Source organism: Hyperolius riggenbachi, chromosome 9 (genome assembly GCF_040937935.1).
Source record: "Hyperolius riggenbachi isolate aHypRig1 chromosome 9, aHypRig1.pri, whole genome shotgun sequence".
Classification (NCBI taxonomy): domain Eukaryota; kingdom Metazoa; phylum Chordata; class Amphibia; order Anura; family Hyperoliidae; genus Hyperolius; species Hyperolius riggenbachi.
This window is the reverse complement of record NC_090654.1, coordinates 113,441,424-113,465,222: the sequence shown is the minus strand read 5'-3', so window position 1 is coordinate 113,465,222 and position 23,799 is coordinate 113,441,424. Positions and strand designations below refer to the sequence as shown.

Genomic DNA, 23,799 nt, shown 5'->3' with positions numbered 1-23,799 from the left:
TCTTATTTAAATGTCCTTTGTGCATGTTTGGTGTGTTTTTTTTTTTTGTTTGTTTTTGTTTTTTTTTTGTTTTTTCCTTTTTCTTTTCTTTCTTCTCCATATTTGCCTGTTTAAATTCACCAACATGGAAAAAATGCATCAGTTTTCACCCACCATTTACAATAGACAGTACAGTACTCAAGATGCCCATACATCTACCGATTTGCCAAATAGTTATCGAGTTGGATGAAAAACCGGTGTTGCCAAATTGATGATGTGACCTGTATCGATCAGATATGCTGCAAGATGTCGAGCACACCGTGCACGGTAGTAACGGCGTGCGATAATCACAAATTCAACGGACACCGCCAACCGCTGTATGTAGCTGTCTCCCCATGCATTCGCCTATAATGCCTACTGTATACTATTTTTAAGCTGATCAGCGCTTTGACCCAGTCTCCGCACAGGCTCCGTGACTGCACTCACCTCTGTCATAATCAGTGTGCGCGAGCTGATGCATTCCCGGCGCACATTGATTATGACAGAGGGGACCGTGGTTACGTTTCGGTGCGGAGATGGGTCACATTGTTGTCCAGTTATGTTACCGGAGCCATTATACGTGAATGGGGGGAGGGGTGGAGCCACAAGGGAGGTGTGGTAAGAGATTGCACACTTCCCCATACACTAATATAGCGCCCCATTTAGCTTGGGCTGATTTTTCGAGGGAGGTCTTATTTTAGGAGAAACCCGATAATTAAATATTAACTATGTAAATTCTGCTCATAACCCCCCAAAAAATGATCTTTAGCAAATACTGTTTTTCTAAATGAACTGTGAATCCAGTGATACATTTGCCATATAAAACTGCTGGGCTTTACAGTGTTTCTAAAGTGTAGGATGAGAATGCCTCATTATAAAAACCTCACTTAAACTGGTCGGCACTGGATGGTGTCTGTTCATTATTGCTTGCCTAAAGTAATTACGTTCGAGCAGTGAACATTTTAATGGCTTTGTTCAAAACCCAATTATAGATCATGACTTCATTTTTAGAGTTTAATTAGTGTATTCTTTCAATTTAAAGCATGTTATTGTCTTGACTGCAGTAAATTAAGTGAATGTTTAACCTTATAGGTATGTGTTTTAGAACAAAAAATTATGGTGATTTAGTTTTTATCACCTGCTCTGTATTTCCCTCCACATCACTTCAAGGGCATTCTACCCGCACATGCGTGGTAGCAAATGAGGACAGGCCAGTGCCCTCAATGGGTTTGGTGCCTTATGTTTGATGGCTGAGTGCTCTTTGTGCTCTTTCATACAGGTAGCTGACAGTGAATTCATAGGGTTGGTCAGGACTGTAGTCCGAGTCGGAGCAATTTTGGGCACCTGGAGTCGGTGGTTTCACAAACTTGAGTCATCGTCATGTACCTTGTACTTTAAACCTGATCACTGGAGATGCACCTGATTTCTGTACAGAAGAAATCCACACTGTTCAAGGTGCAGTTTTAGGCTTGACCAAGGTGGCCTATAACGACCGCCTAAGAGGATAGTCAGATACACACCACACACACCACACACACCACACACACCACACACACCACACACACCACACACACCACACACACACACACACACACACACACACACACACACACACACACACACACACACACACACACACACACATTCTCACCCCTGCCGTGGCCGATCATTCTCTGCGCCGCTCCCCTGCCCGCCTTGTGATGTCACGCATGTCGCTCCATCCCCCCCCCCCCCCCCCCCCCCTGCATAGACACGTCTCTACAGCCGGCCAGTGATGTTGCCACAGGGGACCGGGTCCTGGTCCCCAACGGACGATATAAAGTCAAGAGTTGTGTACGCACTTTAAATAAAGCCTGATTAGGATTGCGAATATGCAAAACTGTGACTAATTGATTATCACACTTACCTGTGGCGCTAGAGGCCTTTGCTTGACTCTTTCACACTAGCTGTATTTATTCTGTATGTTTGTGTTGGCTTCCTCTAGGTACTCACTTTTACATCTACACCCCAAACCCTTAGGCAGGGTTCACAAAATTCTCATGCGAATAGGAATGTGTGAAAACACATTTGCCGCACATCTGAGAGTCAAAGGAGTCTTTAAAAAAAAATGCCACAGAAGGACCGGTATAATTTTTAATTATAGTATAGACCTGCTATAATATGGTCTCTTTTTTGTATTGTTATGCATTTAGTTGCAAATATTGATTTTATGCCAAAGCAGAGTAATAATGAATTGGCAAGGCCTCTTATGAGAAGGATTATTAGTTGAAATTAGTCATTCGTTTATAGTGATTGTGGAACCAAGAAGCTTTGTGTGGTTTAACTTAAATTTGTTTTTCCATGTGGCGGTAAAACGCTCAAAGGATTTGTGTTCCAAAGTAAATATGTGATTCAGTGAGCCAATAGTCTTGCTGGGAGACCTGTGTTGTCTGCTGCCTGGAAGTCATTGTGCTTTTCTTAGCTTTTGCCAGTTGATTGTTGTGTCGCATGCAGAGCTCACGTCCCTGCTATGGGGAGAGAAATCCTATATAATATTTTGTAGCGTGGATTGGGGGGGAGGCCCTAGAGCTGCGCAGCCGCACTCGCGCATATGCGGACTGCGCAGCCGCGGCCATTTTAGTGGAGGCAGGAGAGCCCGGGCTGTGGGGTTGGGAGCCGGCTCGCGGGGACCCGGCAGAACGACACAGAGGGCACGGATATGCCCCCTTTGTACCTCTTGCCCCCTTGTATCTCTTGTGTCTCTGTGTCCTGCTCTGTCCCCCATGTGTCTGCCTGTCCTCCCATATGACCCTTTGTACCCCTCTTGTATCTTCCTCTATGCCTCTTTGTGCCCCCCCTGTATCCTCAGTTTGTCCCTCTGTGTCCTTCTCTGCATAGGCACAGTACAGGGAGTCCCTGACATTGTGGATGGGTTGGAGGTTCGTATTGGCAGGCGTTCACAAGTCGGGAATCTTCCTGCATTTGGACTATAAGACGCAGTGACTTTTTCCCCACTTTGGGAGGAGAAAAAGTGAGTCTTATGCTGGGAATACACTGCTCGATTCTGAGCTGATAAAATAGTTAATCTCTGACATGTCCAATCACCGTTCGATCGTTTGCCGCTCGATTTTTCTCATTGAAGTGAATTGAAAAAAAGATAAGAAAAACGAGCTGAAGATAATCGTGCGGGCAAAACGATCGGGCGAAGAATCGAGCGCTAGAATTGACCCATGTGTTCCCAGCATTATAGTCCAAAAAATAGTGTGTAATTAAACTTCTTTTTTTTTTTTTTTTTTTTGTGTGTGCTCTTTGGCTAGTAAGGGTTGGTTCACACTGCAGCCCTTTTTCTGAGACTTTCAGTGCTTTGCTGATCACTGCCCGGCAATCAGCAAAGCAATGTTAGGCCTCTTGCACACTGCAAGCAAATCAGATTCAGATTCAGATTTTTAATCTGTTTTTACATCCGATTCCGATTCAGATTTTTAATCTTAACTGCATGCTGCGTTTTTTGATCCGTTTTTCTGTTGAATGTATTCAAGGAAAATCGGAAACGGAATCGGAAAACGGATTTGCAGTGTGCAGGGAGCCTTACAATGTAATGCAATGGCGCTGTTCTCACCATAGCTTTGCAATTTGTATAAAATCGCAGTTGTGCTGCATGCAGCATTTTCTGAGTGTTTATACATGAAGAAATGCTGAAAAATCTCACATACCTTCAAAAAAGTGCTTGCTTTTTGTGATTTGTAGTGTGAACTAAGCCTGAAAGGGTACAGAAAACACATTTTATGGGAAAAATCTGTAGACCCCTAAATGTGCTGAAAAACTCTCAATGTGTTCTTTAATAACTGAACTGAGGGAATCGTGGCTGATGGTGATGGAAACTGCCCTTATTTTACTATGGTTTCTTGGACATTAGATAACTCGGACATAAAACAAACCTGAATTGAGAGTGATTTTGAGGCTGACATGTTGTTTCCTTTTAAACAATGCAAATGGCCCGGCTGTCCTTCTGATCCTCTGCTTTCAGCACTTTTTGCCATAGACCATGCAGCTCAGGGCCCATATGCAATTCACTTTTTCTCATAGGTGAGACTTTCAGACCCTATCAATAAAATGCCTTTTGAGCCACCGGCAAGTACCGTAATATCTTTCCGGTGGCTCAAAAGCAGCAGGATGAATTCAGAAGAGTTTTGGGAAATATTACATGCTCCTATTCAGCTAAATGCTTCAAAACTCATTGGATGGCGCTTCACAGTGCAGATGGACAATGACCCAAAGCATACTGCAAATGCAACCAATGAGATTTTTAAGGAAAAGAAGTGGAATGTTCTGCAATGGCCAAGTCAATTGCCTGACCTGAATCCAATTGCGCATGCATTTCACTTGCTGAAGACAAAACTAAAGGGAAAATGCTCCAAGAACAAGCAGGAATTGAAGACAGTAGCAGTAGAGACCTGGCAGAGCATCACCATAGATGAAACCTGCAAGTCATTGATCGTGGTTAGGCACTCCATCAAAAAAGATGCTTGGGTGCTTTATACTGTGACATAGGCAATGTCTCCAACGTAATCGGCAATCCAATGCATCAGCACACCAATTTTTTTCAATCAATCACGCTCTTTATTGAGCCGTGTGTTTCCACAAAGGATATTAGCCAACAATTGTTTTGGGGGCCACGCAGGATCCCCCTTTATCAAGGCCTTTATCACCACATGCCTTGATAAAGGGGGACCCTGCGTGGCCCCCAAAACAATTGATGTGATGATACATTGGATTGCCCATAGATGAAACCTAGCGCCTGGTGATGTCTATGCATTCCAGACTTCAGGCTGTAATTGACTGCAAAGGATTTGCAAGAAATTATTAAAGTTTAATTTATGATTATCATTCTGTCCCATTACTTTTGGTCCCTTAACAGGTCGGAGACACATATGCAAGCTGTTTGTAATTCCCACACCATTCACCTGATTTGGATGTAAATACTCAAATTAAAGCTGACAGTCTGCAGTTAAAGAGACTCTGAAGTGAGTCTAAATTCACTTTTTTAATGTAGACATAATCCCTGCTAAACCACTGCTATCCTGCGGCAAAATGTGGTGTTTATACCCCCAAATCCCCTCTCCTAACTCCGGGAGCGCTTCCTGAATGAGGCAGAGCTTATGGCTGTACCTCTGCCTCTTAGCGCGTCAATCCCGGCTGATCGCCGCCTCACCCCGCCCCTCTCAATCTTCGTTCACAGAGTGGGATGGGGGAGAGGCGGAGATCTGTGCGGCGATTGACGCGTATGGAGGCAGAGCTGCAGCTCAAGCTCTGCCTCCATGAGCAGCAAAATCCACAACCAAGAAAGTTGTGGATTTTGCAGAGGGGGGGATTTGTGGGGTATTAACTTCTCGTTTTGCTGCGGGATAGTGGCGTTTTAGCAGGGGTTATAGTTGTTAACATGACTGCATGGTAAAGTGAATTTAGACTCGCTTCAGAGTCTCTTTAAAGCACACAGTGTTCGTTTCATTTCCAATCCATTGTGGTTGTGGATAGAGCCAAAATGTTAGAATTGTGTCGATGTTCCAATATTTATGGACCTGACTGTATTATAAAAATTATATGGTATGTGTGGCCACCATATGCTAGGCATACACGGTGTAATTGTGCGCCGGAATCGAGCCAGCGCGTCACCGCTCGTCCGCGCAGATCGATTCCCATTCAAGAGCAGAATCGATTCGCCGCGGTGATCGGACACATCGGATATTATCAATCGAGCCATCAGCGGCTCGATTGATAAGTATCTCTGACTGTGTATGCCTAGCATTAAGAACTTTGATTTGGAAAATAAATGAATTTGAATTTCCTTGTAACCATGCTTATCTTGTGATTGTATTATGTTGCTGGAACAGTTTGTAATAATCAGTTTCTGTCAACTGAGATTATTTGATTACCATTCCTGCCTCGCCCTTCTGATCTGGCTTATCTCACTGGCCTTTTTATTAAACTATTAAGTCTGAAATGTAGCATACAGCTGCACTTTGCTCTGCTAGGCATGCACAATCTAAACTGTGTAACCAAGTTGCGAAACAATACTTAGTGACATAGCAAATCTGTTGGGACAGACCTCATCGGCTAAAGAGATTATTCAACGTTATTATTTTTTTATTTTTTTTTGTCAATGGCGCTTAAGCAGTTTTAATACTGTTAACGCAGGATACTTTTTATACAGTAAATATTAAAGTGCAACACCTGCCAGAATTCTACTGTTGTCCCTTTTCGCTTCCCAGTGAACAGATTTCACCTAATTTCCTTCTATTGGTGTCACAGGGACAGGAAGTGAGGAGGAACCCCCCTCCCCAGATGGAATGCAGACAGCATTAGAAATCTGATCTGTGTCATATCCTTGTGTTTATATCAGAATTATCAGAATTATGTTGGAATATTTTCATTTCCTTCCACTCCATTTTAAACTAAAACTTTTCAGCTGGATTTCTTCACACAGAATGGGAGCGATCATGTTTACTACTGGCCCGCAGAGCTAGAGGTTTTTTTTTAGTTTTTATTCCCTTGGAGTGCGGAGATATCCATCCTTTAATATCAGGAATGAGCTATGTGATGTAATTACCCACAAGGCTTTGCATCAGTAGGCCGGATTTTAAGTAGGCCTACACTGTGGGAGGGATTTCACCTTTTCAGCTGGATTTCTATTGGCTGCAGGACGTTTTCTCTGACAAATCGGCTTCAATTTTTTTGGAGTAAAAACAAAAAAAAAATAAACCACAAAACAAAAACCAGACAGATAAGTTAATTGGCTTCCCTTAAATTGGCCCTAGTACATACACTACACGATACATACACAGACATATGCCTATGGTAGGGATTAGATTGTGAGCCCTTCCGAGGGACAGTTAAATGACAACTCTACACTCTGTACAGTGCTGCGTAAGATGTCAGTGATATATAAATATTTACTAAAAAACAAACAACCTGCCAGCGCTGATCATGATTGGCTGGCAGGCTGATCAGTGGGGCCCACTGTGCAAACCCACTTCAGATCTCGTTCCTCGCGAGGTGACGCATACATGCATCTCGGTGGAAGGAGAGAGACACTGTCCCGCCGCCATTCCGCGTTAGGCGGTCGGGAATTGGTTAAAACAGAATGTATTTCTGATTATTCAGATTGGAGTGAGCATATGATGTCTCCCACAATGCATCATTGCCGAATATGAAAATCATCCTTTATTGTCCCTGTAAGCTAACCACACCTCCAGAACCACTGGAACGCAATGATGTCAGCAATTCCTATACACTTTGCAGTGTAGGTGGAACAGCGTAAGTAAATAAGCTACAAACTATCCAACTCCACCCTCCCAAAAACTAGAATAACTCCCCTGTTTTAAAAGGGCCCAAAAATAAAATGGTAATCATATGGCTAGAATTGGAGATCATACATATTTTATTGAAATTATGAAAATGTGATCTCGCATACCAGGCCAGTGCCCTAAAAGCAATTTACAAAGTAACACAGAATAAGCTGTCTGTTCAAAAACTCAGAAAAGGCTTGAAAACCACCAGTCTCTGGCCTCTGAAGGCTGAACCTGAGCAAACCACTGCAATAAAGTGGATATTCATATTACATTCATTTAGATGCTGCAACTAATGCATGAATTTAAAATGTATGTATAGCTCTGAATACAGCTTTTTTAAGGTGGCCCTGAATTCACTACTTCCTCTCTGCTCTAAAACATAAGCAACAGCATGATAACCTTTAAATAAAACATTTTTGTTACAGCTGATGCCCACTGCAAATTTTATTGCAGGATTTGTATTTCCTGCTTTCATGGAAGTAGAAAGTTAGTAGGGTTAACGTCCTATGTTTACAAATTAGCTCCTCTGCTGAGACAGCCAGCTGGCACAGCTGAGAGGTCAAATTACAGTTATTAGTCACAGATCAGTGGGAATTAGGGCTGGTGCACACCGAGCGGCGTTTTCAGCGTTTCTGCAGCCGCTTGTGGCTGCGGATCTGCTTGGTCAATGTATCTCAATGGGGTGGTGCACACCAGAGCGGGAGGCGTTTTGCAGAAACGAAAAATGCCGGGGTGAGGCATTTTTTGGATTTCGGATGCGTTTCTGCCTCAATGTTAAGTATAGGAAAAACGCAAACCGCTCTGAAAAAAACGCCTGTTCAGAGCGGTTTTGCCGGCGTTTTTGTTACAGAAGCTGTTCAGTAACAGCTTTACTGTAACAATATATGAAATGTACTATATTGAAATCCGCTTCAGCAATCAGCAAAACTCTAGCAAAACGCCATAGAAAAATAAGAAAAAGCTTTTCAAAATCTGATAGCATTTTGCGGATCTGCTAGCGGTTTTTGGTGTGCACCAGGCCTTAGACTTGGCTAAATTCTCTCTAAATTTCAGGTTGCATTTCTCTGCTTTCCTTCTGTCCCCTGCAAGAGTTCAGGTCCGCTTTAAAAATAAGAAGAAACACTGATAGCTGCCCAGCAAATCATTGAAACCTGCATGAACATTTGTTAGGCATACAAACTATATTAGGTTCCAGTGGAAATTCAGTCCAAAATCCCCACAATGTGTTTAGCAATGGTGCTGACCAGACCAAGCCACTGTAGGCAACATACCAGCTTAGCCGTTATTAATTACATTATGTCCTCCTGTCTACTAAGGCACTTTTTTCTGTTTTGCCTTTTTACTCAGCTTGATACACGGCTTTGTAAGGTAATACTTTTTAAATGTTTTTGTATCGTGTTCCACACAGTCATCAGTCATTAATCACCAAGTTTATATAGCGCTAATCCTTACCTTGGTACATAAAGTCAAGCTTTCTCTTCTGATCCTGATTTAATATTCTTTACTAGTTTATTTACCTTATTACACCACTTCTCAAAATGTGTGGGATTGAACAGGAAGTACATTTGGTGATGGCCTGAGGCATCACCAATTCTGGGTAGCCATGGCGCGCTGCCTTGGTTTTCTGGTACTCCTGTCAAGTGTCCTAGCACCTCTTGTGACAATCAATATGCTTTTAGTGGCTGTGGTTAACAATGTTTAGTCTCTGCAAAGCTGACAATGACTGAATGAAACTCTACCCAGTAACTTTATCATGCGACCTCTGATTACTCTGTTGTCTTACTTTTAAAGGGGGTGAGATTATCTGTCACAACCTTCTTTGGGGAGGGGGAGGTTAAAGAGACACTGAAGCGGAAAAAAAAATTGCGGATCTGTACAGTATGTGTACTACAGCTAAGAAATAAAACATAAGGAGCGGAGACCTAAATCTAATATTGTTTCCAGTACAGGGAAAGTTAAGAAACTCCAGTTGTTATCTATGCAAAAGAGCCACTGAGCTTCACAACTTTCAAGGTCACAGAGAGCTCTGTCTTCTGAAGCTTGTTATCTCAACTGTCAGTGGCTGTATCTTCTTTTTCTCTCCAGAGGACAGGTCAATAGTTCACTAGCCTGCTCTGTAAAATCATTTAGAATGCTGAGTAGTGTGTAAACTGCAAATATTAGAGAATGATGCAATGTTATAAAAAAAACACTATATAACTTAAAATAAAAATATGAGAATATTTTCTTTGCTACTAATCTTCTAGTAGTTATCCGTACTACACAACCAATTCATTATATCATTTTTTTTCGCTTTGGTGTCTCTTTAAAGAGGAGCTGTTAGGTATAGGGTCTCAGAGAAAAAAAAACACATCAGTAGTTAAATATTGGCTGTACTTGCATTACATATGCATGTCACTGTCCACATTTGGATTTTACAGAATTTTTATATAGTAATTACAGAGAATGATGCTCATGGCAGGTTCCATGTTTGTTTGTCTTGTATGAAGCCAATTGTGATGTAATATCCTCCCTTACCTTGCTTCCTGATGATTAGACTCACAAAAAAGATCAGGCTCAAAGATCCTAATGGTTCATGATCCGGACAACACTACTGTGCAGTGAATATTAATTAGCCATGTGGCTAGGAACAATAGCGGACTCAGGCAGTATACTCTAACGGAACATGTGCTGTGAGTTAGGCTGCTGTCAAAAGCTGCTGTAACATGAGCCTGTAACTTCCCACTGTGAAAGCAGCCTTAGGGCGGGATAGGGAAATGAAGGGGAGGACCAAGGGAGTGCACTGGGGAGAAGAAGCAGCCCCAGAATGCTTTGCAGTATCTGTTATGCGTCCTGCCGGCCTCCTTAGGAACTTGGGAATACAGAGCCTTGCTGTTCAGCAAACATCAAAGTAAGAGAGATTTTGAACTTCAGTATTGCCTTTTTGGCTTCCTTCTAAACTGTTTAACACAGGAGAATAGAGGTTTAAATTATCTTTTGCAGCCTGACAGTTACTCATTAAAGGATACCCCAACTGAAATGTGACATATTGAGATAGACATGTGTATGTACAGTGCCTAGTACACAAATAACTATGCGGTGTTCCTTTTTTTTCTTTCTCTGCCTGAAAGAGTTAAAAAGAAGGTATGCAAGTGGCTGACTCAGTCCTGACTCAGACAGGAAGTGACTACAGTGTGACCCTCACTGATAAGAAATTACAACTACAAAACACTTTCCTAGCAGAAAATGGCTTCTCAAAGCAAGAAAGAGATAAAAAAAGGGGGAATTTCTTATCAGTGAGGGTCACACTGTAGTCACTTCCTGTCTGAGTCAGGACTGAGTCAGCCACTTGCATACCTTCTTTTTAACTCTTTCAGGCAGAGAAAGGAAAAAAAAAGGAACACCGCATAGTTATTTGTGTACTAGGCACTGTACATACACATGTCTATCTCATTATGTCACATTTCAGTTGGGGTATCCTTTAAGGGGTGTCATGACTGAATGGGGTGGGGAAGAGGAGGTAATGGATAGGGAACATTGAGGCAAGCCTGAATCTTCTTGCTGGACTTTCGGCTGAAGTCAACTTTTTCAAATTTTTCAAGGTGTGACCAGGTGAATGAAGAGAGTACAGACAATGCACAGAGCTATGTGAATCCTGCATGAACATACTTCTGTGCTCAACCATTTAGGATGACATGTCTCTAGGCCCTCAAGGACCAGAGACTTTTTGGTTCCTAAACAAGATATGGAGCTCTGCTGTTAGTGTGACAGTAAAGTGATCGGTCTGCAGCGAAGGCAATGAGACCGCATGGCAAGTGGTTGAAATATTGCAGGAATAACAAGACACAAACAAGGGCGTAGCTTTCAATCCCTGCCGTCCAGAATCTTACCTTAGGTAGCTTTGCCTCAGGTCAAGTGTAGTTTAACGTTGTTGCTAATGTCTGGAATGCTAAAATTTGATATAGAATGTACAGTGCATTTAACTATATCCAGCGGATATAATTAACTTGTGCATTTTTCTGCATGGAATCATTTTTAAATCACTGACTTTTTCTTTCTCTTTTAACAGCCGAGAAGATTTTCAGCGGATACCAGAATTGGCAATCAACCCCTTGGGAGACCGAATTATCAATGCTTTTTTCCCTGAAGGGTAAGACACGCTGAGCAGTGAGCACTGTCTGTATTGCATTTTCTTCTGCTCTGTGCCTTGGGGAAGCTGGATGATGACACTCAGATTATTTATAGTGTTGAGGAATGTGGAGATGTAGCAAGGCCAGCCCTCTACAATTGATTATATGAAAGATTGTTCCATTTACTGTTTATCTGTTCAAAGTTCATTAGAGGAGGCTCTTCATTTCATAATAATTGCACTTTCCCAACACAGACTTTCACCAAGTCTAGGTAATCTGTTAGAAGCATTATTAGGTGCAAATAATGTCCTTTACCAACTTCTGTAATGAGAATAAATATTCTGGCTGGCAGTGCCACACACTACAGCTACCAAACCCTGAATAAAACTTAGAGAACCCGAGGCTGTTCCATGGGGGGTAGATGGGACACAGAGGCATGTCATGAGGCAGAGAACATGCCGAGATTAGGAACAACATTTGTCACTATGTTGGATGTCGGAGGTAAACACAGGGGAGAGGGATTCCCAGCAGGGGCGTTCCTGCAGGGTTTCCTGAACTGCCATTGGGCATCTCTCTCTCCCTGGTGGCACCTCCTGCCGCTTCCCTGCAAGCTGCTGAGAGACAGTCTCTCATTCCAGCATTGTGACCCAGAAGTCACGCAAGTGAAAGTGGACCATTGCAGCCCACAGGAGCGGCGGTTTTTGAGGCTACTTGATCCGCTCAGCCCCACTGATCAAGTAGCCACCTGCTTATTTTTTTTTTCTCCAGGTCCCTCACTGTTGTTCCGCTGAATTTCAGCGTGCCGCTGTCCCCTCAGGAAGATCCCTGATCATAGCTATAGTTGTGGGCTACTTCGCATGCACAGGCACATCTGCGCGCCTCTTTCGATTGCGCTCATTTTGAGCTGTAGAAGTGCAGAATGCTGTTGTGACCACATTTTTCAGAGGGTACAGCGGCACTCTGCAGGGCAGCGGGACTGCAGCGAGGGATCTGATGGACTGCTAGGGGCTGGAAGAAGCCCCAGGTAATTAAATGTAATCAGCCAACCCCCTCCCAAGCACACCTCAGTCGGGAAAAGGCAATTGAATTAGTAACGGAAGGCGAAGTTACCTCATCATGCGAATGAAGTTACCACCTCATTGTGATCACAGAGAGGATTCTCATTGGTCTAGACCATCGACCGAAGGGGAGTTGTGGTGGGAGATTTAGAGATACTTTGTTGGGGCTCACAATCATTTACAGCCACGGGAGTTGTGGCGGATAATAAGAGGCGCTGCAAGGAAAGTTGCAGGGACCGGGGTGGGTCAGCTGCCGGGGGGGAGGGGGGGGGCTTAGTTCAGCACTGCTGCAGAACTGGGAGCTCTGGGAGTCTGCTTATTAGAGGAGAGTCCAGTTGCAGCGGCGAAGACGTTCATTAGTGTCTTTAGACCTGCTTTCTGCAAGTCTAAGCTAACGTGCAAGTCTGGAAGCATCGCTTTCCAGCAGCATGAAGAGCACAATAGGATAGGGTGCAAAGAAATCACTGGCCAATTAAGTGTGACTGTAAGTGGAGGAAAGCGTTTTATGAATGAATTTAACATGATGCATTCATTGAAATGGTTTTTGCCAGCGCTTCCATATTATATGCTGATGGAAATTCTTACAAAGATTACATTACATTACTTTGTGACAGATGCAAGAATGATAACTGTGTAGTAAAGAGTAGGGAACTACGTTTATTAAATGGTATGCCAAACTGGGCTGTGTTGAAATGTTTAACCCAGGCTTAGTGAACCTAAAGGCAACCAAAAAAATGAGATTAACTCACCTGGGGCTTCCTTCAGCCCCCTGCAGACTATCGGTGCCCTCGCAGCTCCGCTCCGATGCTTCTGGACCCGTCGGTGACGACTTCCGGTTTCGCCGTCACCGGCCGACAGGCATGGGAACGCGAGTGATTCTTCGCGTTCCCAGCCTGTATATCGCCCCCTATGCTTCTATTGCGGCCTCCTTTTTTTTTCTTTTTTTTTTTTTTTTACTTTAGGTTATCTTTAATAAATGCATTGTGTTGGTATATTAGGTTGGTACAGGTTTTTGTTTTGTTTTTTGTTTTTTTTTTAAGGTCGGTCACCTACTTTAACCTCCTTGCCGGTCTAAAAAATCCGGCAAGGAGGCAGCGCCGCACATTTTTTTTAATTTTTATTTTTTTTTAAATCATGTAGCGAGCCAAGGGCTCGCTACATGATAGCCGCTAAGCGGCGGCATCCCCCCACCCACTCCGATCGCCTTCGGCGATCAGAGTATGCAGGGAATCCCGTTGAGAACGGGATTTCCTGCAGGGCTTCCCCGGTCGCCATGGCGACGGGGCGGGATGACGTCACCGACGTCATGGACGTCGGGACGTCATAGGGAATCCCGATCCGCCCCTCAACGCTGCCTGGCACTGATTGGCCAGGCAGCGCAGGGCTCTGGGGCGGGGGGGAGCGACTCGGCGCGGCGGATTGCGGCGGATCGGCGGCGATCGGAAGTTACAAGCAGCTAGCAAAGTGCTAGCTGCTTGTAACAAAAAAAAAAAATATGCAAATCGGCCCAGCGGGGCCTGAGATATCCTCCTGCGCAGGTTACCCCGAGCTGAGCTCGGGATAACCGGCAAGGAGGTTAATAATATCTGCTTACCATACAATGGCCTCATGTAGGAGATAAGGCAAGAGAAAACTTGCCACCAAACAGTGAGAGAGTTATCTTATCTCTTCATTCCTTAAAGAGAACCCGAGGTGGGTTTGAAGAATATTATCTGCATACAGAGGCTGGATCTGCCTATACAGCCCAGCCTCTGTTGCTATCCCAAACCCCCCTAAGCTCCCCCTGCACTCTGCAATCCCTCCATAAATCACAGCCACGCTGCTGACAAACAGCTTGTCAGAGCTGGCTGTGTTTATCTCTATAGTGTCAGTCTGATGCTCTCCACGCCTCCTGCAGATCTCCAGTCCCCGCCTGCATCCCTTCCCTCCCTGCTGATTGGAGGGAAGGGATGGGGGCAGGGACCGGAGCTATGCAGGAGACGGGGGAGCAGCTGAGACTGACACTACAGATGTAAACACAGCTTCACAGCACGGCTGTGATTTATGAGGGATTGCAGAGTGCAGGGGGACCTTAGTGGGGTGTGGGATAGCAACAGAGGCTGGGCTGTATAGGCAGATCCAGCCTCTGTATGCAGATAACATTCTTTAAACACACCTCGGGTTCTCTTTAACCTACTTAGCGGTAACCCCGTGTGTGACACGGGGTAAGCCGCCGGAGGGTGCTGCTCAGGCCCTGCTGGGCCGATTTTCATAATTTTTTTTTTTTAGCTGGACGCAGCTAGCACTTTGCTAGCTGCGCCAGCACCCCGATCACCGCCGCCGCGCGCCCGATCGCCGCTATCCGGTGCGGTGCGCGGCACCCCCCCAGACCCCTGCGCTGCCTGGCCAATCAGTGCCAGGCAGCGACAAGGGGTGGATCGGGTCTCCCAATGACGTCCCAACGTCTGTGACGTCATCCCGCCCCGTCGCCATGGCGACGGGGGAAGCCCTCCAGGAAATCCCGTTCTTTGAACGGGATTTCCTGATCGCCTATCGCCGGAGGTGATCGGCGGGGCTGGGGGGGATGCCGCTGAGCAGCGGCTATCATGTAGCGAGCCCTGGGCTCGCTACATGATTTAAAAAAAAAAAAAATCAAAAAAAAAAATGCTGCGCTGCCCCCTGGCGGTATTTTTCATACCGCCAAGGGGGTTAAAGGATACCCCAACTGAAATGTGACATTATGAGATAGACATGTGTATGTACAGTGCCTAGCACACAGATAACTATGCTGTGTTCCTTTTTTTTCTTTCTCTGCCTGAAAGAGTTAAATATCAGGTATGTAAGTGGCTAACTCAGTCCTGACTCAGACAGGAAGTGACTACAGTGTGACCCTCAATGATAAGAAATTCCCCTTTTTTACCTCTTTCTTGCTCTCAGAAGCCATTTTCTGCTAGGAAAGTGTTTTATAGTTGGAATTTCTTATCAGTGAGTGTAAGTTGAGTATACAGCAACATCATGACAAGATTTGAGTGTAATGAGAGGACATTTTGAAATATTTAGGGCAGCTCTATCACCTTCCCAACAATGCACAAAATCTCCTCCTGTTAAAGAAAACCTGTAATGAAAAAAACCTCCCCTGGGGGGTACTCACCTCTGGTGGGGGAAGCCTCCGGATCCCATTGAGGCTTCTCCCGTCGTCCTCGGTCCCACGGCAGCGGAGATAGAGCTCCCCAAACAGCGGGGATGTAAATATTTACCTTCCCGGCTCCAGTGCAGTCGCAGTATCGGCTCTCCGCTTGGAGATAGGCGGAAATATCCTATTGCTGTCGGCGAGCTCTACTGCGCAGGCGCAAGTCTCCTGTGCAGTAGAGCGGAACCCGACGGAGACCGGCTATTTTTGCCTATCTCTGTGCGGAGAGCCGCACCGCACCCCCACTGGAGCCAGGAAAGGTAAATCGGCGCTTGTCGAGGTAGGATTCCGGGACACTTCGGGGGAGTGTGCGCTGGATTTCCTGCAGCTACAGGGTAGTGGGAAGCCTAATTGGGACCCTGAGGCTTCCCCCCTCCCGAGGTGAGTACCCGCCAAGGGAACGTTACAGGTTCTCTTTAAAAAGACGGTAATGAAACTTAATGGCCTCAATTCACTAAGCAGTTTAGATTAGTCTACTGCTGGTTTGGTCAGTTGCATCAAAGGGGAATTCACTATTACCAAATGTATTAGACCGGTTTTCAGACCTGGTCTAAACCATTTGATAATTAGGTGGGTAAAGCAGGGGAAATGATCAAAAGCTGCAATTCACAATCGAGTAGCTATGACTGACATCCTTCTCCTCTGATGAGCTCTCCTCTGCATACAATTAAACTCCTGCATAATTAATTCAAAAGGTTCCATCCTCACATCTAAAATACCTCACAGAATTACTTTCCCAACAGAAATCAGCTGGTCTAATATCTGTCAGAAAAAGTGGGTGTGGTTGCTCCTTATTTGCCTTTGTGAATTGTGTAATTGCTGAATGTTAGACCAGGACTAAAAACTGGTCTAAAAACATTACACCAAATCATCAGTAGACTAAAAACCATCTGTAGACTAAACTACTTAGTGAATTGAGGCCAATGTTGTAGCCTACCTACACCAAAAGGCAATTTTTGGCCGATTGCTTGACCGGCAAGCACACACGTGCTGCATCAGACAATCCCCGCCCGTGCTGGATATTGAAGTCTTGCTATATGTATTGTGCTCACCACCGCAGCTGCTAGGTTTGCACTAAGTAATGCAAGTGTTCCCTAATCTACCCCTTCCCCCCCCCCCCTTCCTTCTCCTCCCCCCCCCCCCCCCCATATTTAAATTGGTGGGTCCGTGGAAAATTTTATAGGTTCAATAGATTTCCTTTCACAACATCTGATAATTTTTTTTTCTCCACAGAATGTTAATAGCATCTTTTAATTGTTTCCCTTCAGAGAGGACCAAGTTAATTTCCGTGGCTTTATGAGGACACTGGCTCATTTTAGACCAATAGAAGATAATGAAAAGACCAAAGATGTGAACGGCCCAGAGCCCTTGAACAGCAGAAGCAACAAGCTCTTATGTAAGATGAACCTTCATCACCATTTGTACTACAATACAAGTAATGTACAGAAAGCTAAACGTTATGTTTTATCTTATTACAGTTGCATTCAGATTATATGACCTGGACAAAGATGACAAAATATCCAGGGAGGAGCTTTTGCAGGTGAGTCGTGTCTGTGATGTAACACTGCATTGTGCTCACGTGACTTCACGTTGTCCTCGTTCACTCCAAATGCCAGAGACCTGGTTTGGCTGCAGATGACCTAGTAAACCATTACTAGTTTGTGAATTGGCTACTGATTTTACTGGACTCTCAGAAACCATTTTCTAAAATATTATGAAACTATATTGTGTTTGTAATACTGTGAGAACAGGTTATATCTCATCCATAACCTAAGCAATTGTATTTGTATAAAACCAAACAAGTTAACCTGCTTTACTTACACTGTTTTTTTAACACATTTGAACAACTGAAATACTTTGCAATGCTTCCTGTAATGTTTTTACCCTCCTTTCCTTCCTCCTGGACATGGTTGGACATTTTCTGTCTGACCTTGTGATCCATAGTCTCTCAAATTCAGGTCAGGTGATGGCCAGTCCATTCTGTGTTAGATAAGACTCCAGGGGACTATTCCTTTTAGATACCCTTTTTACACAGCTTGAAAGTATGTTTTGGAGTTTTCTTATTGCAAGGTAAAGTTGGTACCTTTTTTAGGTGTATTCCAGCTGTAGATGTATGGTGAAGCTATATTCAGGACTAACCAATCCTTCTCAATACAGTGTTACCTTCACACAGTGAAAGTCACCAGCATTCTCTGCTTGTAAAACCCTTCCAAAACATTAACCCTCCAACTCCATGAGCATGAAACCCATTGCTCACCGATTTTTCTCCTGGTCAGCAGCTTGGACAAGTTATTCTGCTCAGATCCAAGATTTTCAATTTTGACTTTTCTAGCCATATAAATTCTTTTCACTTTATTTCGGGGTCAGAGACTGAATACCTCTCCTGAAGATCAATGAACTTTGTTTTTTGTAGGTCCTTCGAATGATGGTGGGAGTGAACATTTCTGATGAGCAACTTGGAAGCATTGCTGACCGTACAATTCAAGAGGCAGATCAAGATGGAGACTGTGCTATTTCTTTTACAGAGTTTGTAAAGGTTTGTGTCTTTTACAGTAACACAAATGTAAGGGCATATATGGGTGCAACTGGCCTTTCAACTGTTAAATCCCATTCATAAGAGAATGGGCATGAATAAAGCTGACTACTTTTCTGGGGAGGTAGGAGGGAGAGCACACCTGGCTATTATACTGGGAGAAGGGAGGGGGCACATCTGACTATCATACTGGGGAGGGGGGTGCCTAATACTGTATGGGAGCACATCTGGCTGTTGTACTTGGGAGGGAGCCAATACTGAGGGCACACTTACTACTTATTGGAAACAGTACATCAAGAGCAGTCCGTGCACCGCTTCCTAAAACACATTTATTCTTCCAGTGTTGAAAAATCAGCAAATGGATTGGCACATGTACATCACAGCTTCATGTTTTAAAACATATTCATGGGTACATCAAACCTGTGCCATGGACGGGTGCGGGAGGGTGACCAGGGGAAGATAGGACTGCGCGACAGCCGTTTCGCGCCGGTATAGCGCTTGCTCACGTGCAGTTGTCCTTGGGCAAATGGCGGCGTGTACGGGCTTCCGTGATGTTACTCGGAAGCCCCGCCCACCACGCACTCCATTGGTCCCTGTGTGCTGGGAGTGATTGTGCAGAGGAGTGAGTGGGAGGAGTCCGGCCTGTGACGTCTCCTGCATCTATGGTTGCCATGCCAATCGGGCACGCGTGATTAAGTGCATCAGATCGCCATAACTTGGCGAATGGAAGTGGCGTGCATACTTTGTACAAACATCCCGTGATAGTGCTCATTAAACATTGCGTGACCTATATATAAACCAATCTAATACATAAAATTACACATCTTATAACATTGGTGCGTTCGTTGTGCCTTGGCTGTGCATACCACATCACATGACTGTCAGCACTGTGCCTTGAATCCCTACCTGCTTTTCCATTTACATTATAAAAAGAAAACTTTATTAGACTATAAATCTAAAATCACCCTCTTGCCCTGCTAAAAATCACTTGAGGTTGGGAGAAAGTGTGAGAGGCAGAGCCCAGTCCCTGAACATATGCCCCACATGACTCTTTACCGCACCTCCACTGTATCTGGCCCTGTTCAACTGGGCATCTCCATGATACATTTGCATTTTCTGGGATTCCCATTGGAGTGCAAAAGAGGGGAAGAAGGTACTAGGCCCCTTGCTACCTGTTGTTGGGATGCGTAAACACCTCCATGTTCAATTTAACTCAGGGGCCCCCCGATACTAACCCGGGGACAATATCGCTACGGCCAGGGAACGGGGGGAGGAGGTGGGGGCCAAAGGAGAACCCTATTCGCACCTCCAGGGGCGGGACACCTCCAGGCCACGCAGGCGCTGCGGGTCCGTAACAGTACATCTGTACATGGGAACTATCCTGATGGGGGGGAGGGAAGCAACATAGGGCTGCACTTGCCTCTCATGGAGCACCCACCTGTCCCCCCCCAGGGTAACGGACGGGGGTATGACCACCACCCATCTCTGGGACCAACTTGGTCCTCATTGCCACCTACAGACCAACAGCAACTGCCCGTCCACAGTCAGCCCCTGAAGGTGCCCCAACTCCATAGTACCCCACCCCCAGGACTCATGTCCTGCTGTGGGGCAAAACCCCCCGATCCTGTCACGTATCTGCCGAGCACGGCTATCCCCAGAGGAAAATGCAGGGGGAGGAAAGAGGCAAGGAGGGGGGCCAGCAGCTACCAGGCAGGACCTCTTCCGCCTGTATTGGTGTCAACAGGAATAACATGTAGACAAAGGTATGTGTGAGGGAACCAGGCCGGGAGGGGGTATTTTTTGGGGTGGACCTAAAAATTGGCCAGAACCTCTTCTGCCTGTGTTGGTGCCGGCAGGGAGAACTTGTGGACAAAGGTATGTATGAGGGAGCCAGGCCGGAGGGGGGGGGGGGGGATGTTTTTTAAAATTTTAATATGGTTCTAAAAATTGGCCAGGGGTGGGGGGAGAAAATTTCGCCCCTCCTTCCACGCCAACCATATAGAGTCAGGGGACGTGTCGATACTACGGGTCAAGGAAGCATGACAGCTCCAATCTGTCATTGAGGCCAACAGGCCCCATCGCCTCTGTACGCAAAATCAGGCGTGATTCGCGTCGGGTCAGTTCCTGATCCCTGTTGCCTCCTCTTCTTGAGTTAGCAACATGCAGGAGTCCCGCGAATTTCAAGCATTTGGCTTTGCCTCCATGCGACTCCCTGATGTGTTCAATCAGGCGTGGGCACCCCTTTCCTGACTTAATAGATTTAAAATGCTCCCCCACCCTTTCCTTCAATGGCCTGGTTGTTTTGCCTATGTAGAAGAAGTGGCAGGGGCAAAATATGACATAGGAGACAAACTTTGTCTGACATGTGATGAATGCTTTTACCTCCCACTGGACGCCCCCTAATCTAAGGTTGGTACCCTCTAACATCTGCGGGCAGTATTTACATCTGCCACATCTATGATTTCCCTTGGGGCGTCCCCTGGTCAGCCAATTGCTGGGTGTGGTAGAACGATATTCACTACGTGTCAGAATATCCCCTAAAGTGGGGGATCAGGAAATATTTTTTGTAGGGCAGGGTCCCTGGTAATGAGTGACCAATTCCTCTTCACCACCTGTGAAAGTTTCCTGGCCATGGGAGTATAGTCGAAGGTATAGACAGCAAAGCCCCCTCTGGCAGGCTTTGGCTGTCTGACCAGAAGAGTGGATCTTTCCCTTCCCCCAGCCCTCTCCCTGGCTGCCTCCAACTCTGCCTCTTGATAATTCCTCGCCCGCAGGCGTGCCGTAAGTTCACCCGCCTGAATCTCAAATGCCTCCTGGTTGGTGTTGTTGCGTCTGAGGCGCAGGTACTGGCCGTATGGCAGGGAGGACTTCACGTGCTCAGGATGGTAGCTGCCCCTGTGCAGCAATGCGTTCACGGCTGTGGGTTTCCTATAGCCTTCACAAATCAACTTGGCCCCATCTGGTCTGACCAGAATGTCCAGGAAACAAACCTCTCTGTCGTTAATTTCAGACGTGAACCGCATATTAATCCTGTTCACATTTAGATACTCCATGAACTCACTGAACTCCTCGGCTGTTCCCTGCCACACGACCAGCACGTCGTCCACATAACGCGACCACACTTTGAGCCTCCCACGAAAAGGGTTCGAGGAACCCATCACGTAGTCCTCTTCCCAGGCTCCCAAGAAGAGCCCGGCGTAGGTACATGCCACAGAGGTCCCCATGGCCGCCCCGGAAGTCTGGTGGTACCACCTTCCATCGAACATAAACGCGTTATGCGTCAGGACATACCTGAGGCATTCACACAGGTAGTCCTTATACCCTGTGTCCTTGTTGGTCCTATCCAGGTAGCGACGTACTGCCTTGATACCCTCCTCGTGGGGTATACGGCTGTACAGGCTCTCCACATCAATTGTAGCGAGCCTGTACCCCGGTTGCCATACCACTCCCTCAACAATGTTGATGGCATCTAGCGTATCCGCCAGATAGCTGGGAACCCCCCTGAGGAGGGGACATAGCAAATGGTCCAAGAAGCGGGAAAGTCGCTCCGTTAGGGACCCGCACCCCGACACTATGGGTCTACCCGGAGGGTTCGCCATAGACTTGTGCAGTTTGGGAAGGTGGTACCACACTGGATACCGGGGGGACACGGGTAACAAATCCGTGGCCAACCTCTGCGGCATGTACCCCAACTCGACTCCCCGTCTTAGCAAAGTACGGAGAGTCGCCTGGTACTTCGCGGTGGGATTGTGATCCAGGCGCTCATATTGGTTACCATTTTCCAGCTGCCTGTAGGCCTCCCTCGTGTAGGCCCCTCCCGACATTATCACAACGTTTCCCCCCTTGTCCGCCTGCTTGACCACCAGGTCTCGACGTTGCTGGAGCCATCTCATGGCCCGTCTCTCTGTGCCACTCAAATTGTCTGGTACCTTATCGTAACAGAGGGCCTTCATCTCGTCTACGACCTGGTACTTATACTGTAGGGGACGCACTTTGCAGATAGCCTCTAGTGCTGGAAAACCTTGACCCGGCCCTGTAGATATGTGTGTGTGGGCGAATTATGTCAATCTGAATAATGCATGATTACAGCATATTATGGCTTTCTTTCAGGTTCTGGAGAAAGTAGACGTTGAACAGAAAATGAGCATCCGGTTCCTTCACTGACCAATGTGATTTTAATGAAAAATACAGCTCTAATGATCTCGTTCTGACCCACAGACCAGTCTGTTCGCTTCGTACTCAAAAGTGGCCTTCTGGAAACGCTAATTGGATTGAGCAAAGATTCACTTTACCACAGTACTGCCGTTTAACATGTAGATATATTTATGTCCCATCTGATAACTTGTTCCATACTAAATGAAAGTCAAATTGTATCTGTTTCTCAGTTACCCATGTCTGACCTATGATACAGCATCACCTCTCTCGCCCAATCAGATCATTGCAGATTGTAATGATGGACAATGCTGGTGCCATGTCTGTGAATGTGTGTCTCGGTTTGGAATAGCAAACTGTTTTTACTATTTGTATGTCATATCGTTTGCTTTAATGTGATCTGTTTTTCTTCAATAAATGTCAGCGCATCTAAGTAAAAAGTGATTAAAGATGGAAAGATTTGTAAGGGATTAAATATGAAATTGGAAGCATTTTTTGTAGTGAGGATTGCTAATCTCTAGTTTTATGTAAATTAAAGTGACTCTGAAGTAAACTTGTGTAGCCAGCTGTATAAACATTGAAAGTTAAAGATGTGTATATATGAAAACAGCAAAAGCACAACTTAGAATAAAATTAATTAAAACAGCTTTGTGGTTTCTTCTCCGGTACAAAATCTATCCATGGAAATGACTTTACTTTCCAGTAAACAAATACAAGATCATTAAGAAAAACGTATTTTTCAGAATATAACATGTACTCCTTCCCCGAAACTGGGGGGAAAGTGAGTGCGCATTTTATACTGAATATACCATAAAATGTGCAGCGCCGCTGGGAAGCACCGCATCCAGCGCCGCAGTCCTGTCCTGCTTTGCCACACGTTCATCTTCTCCTCCGGGATCTTCCACTGCAGCAGCCTGCCACTATACGGCTCCAGGTCCTTGGTTCCGCATGGCCACCGTACTTCTGTATTGGTCCAGCTACTCTAACAGCGGCGTACATCGGAAGAGGCTGCAGGAGAAGAGCGCGTAGTGAAGCAGGCCTAGAGCGAGGGGGAGAGGAGCGCTGGATGCGTAAGAGTCGAAATGTTAGTTCAGTGTAGCTTGGTTGGGAGGGCAGCAGGGGGTATAGTGTAGTATATTGTAGCTTAGCAGGGAGCACAGCAGAAGTTAGTGTAGTATGTAGTACAGTGCAGTGTAACTGGTAAGGGCAGCATGAGTTAGTGGAGTGTAGCTCCACTAACTCATGAGTGTAGAGACAGTTTGGAGAGGAGGGGGTGGTAGATCCATAAGATACCCCTGCACTATAAACAAACTTTTTTTTTTTTTTAAGCCAATATACCTAGGTGCATCTTCTGCAAAATCTTATAGTAGTCTCAAATCGCACCTAAAATATAAGAGATTCCCAATTACACATCCAAACTAGCATGCAGCTC

General features: G+C 45.4%; 1 protein-coding gene across 1 annotated transcript in view; it reads left to right on the top strand.

Moving 5' to 3' along the window:
- The window catches only part of CHP1 (calcineurin like EF-hand protein 1), a 46,106-nt gene extending 23,186 nt beyond the window's left edge, over positions 1–22,920 (top strand). Inside the window, exons 3-7 of the mRNA XM_068251664.1 lie at positions 11,395–11,475; positions 16,951–17,078; positions 17,161–17,222; positions 18,096–18,218; positions 22,326–22,920. Of these exons, the coding sequence (XP_068107765.1) occupies positions 11,395–11,475; positions 16,951–17,078; positions 17,161–17,222; positions 18,096–18,218; positions 22,326–22,379 (448 nt within the window). The 3' untranslated portion in view covers positions 22,380–22,920. The remainder of the gene's footprint in view (positions 1–11,394; positions 11,476–16,950; positions 17,079–17,160; positions 17,223–18,095; positions 18,219–22,325) is intronic.
- The last annotated feature ends 879 nt before the right edge of the window (positions 22,921–23,799 follow it).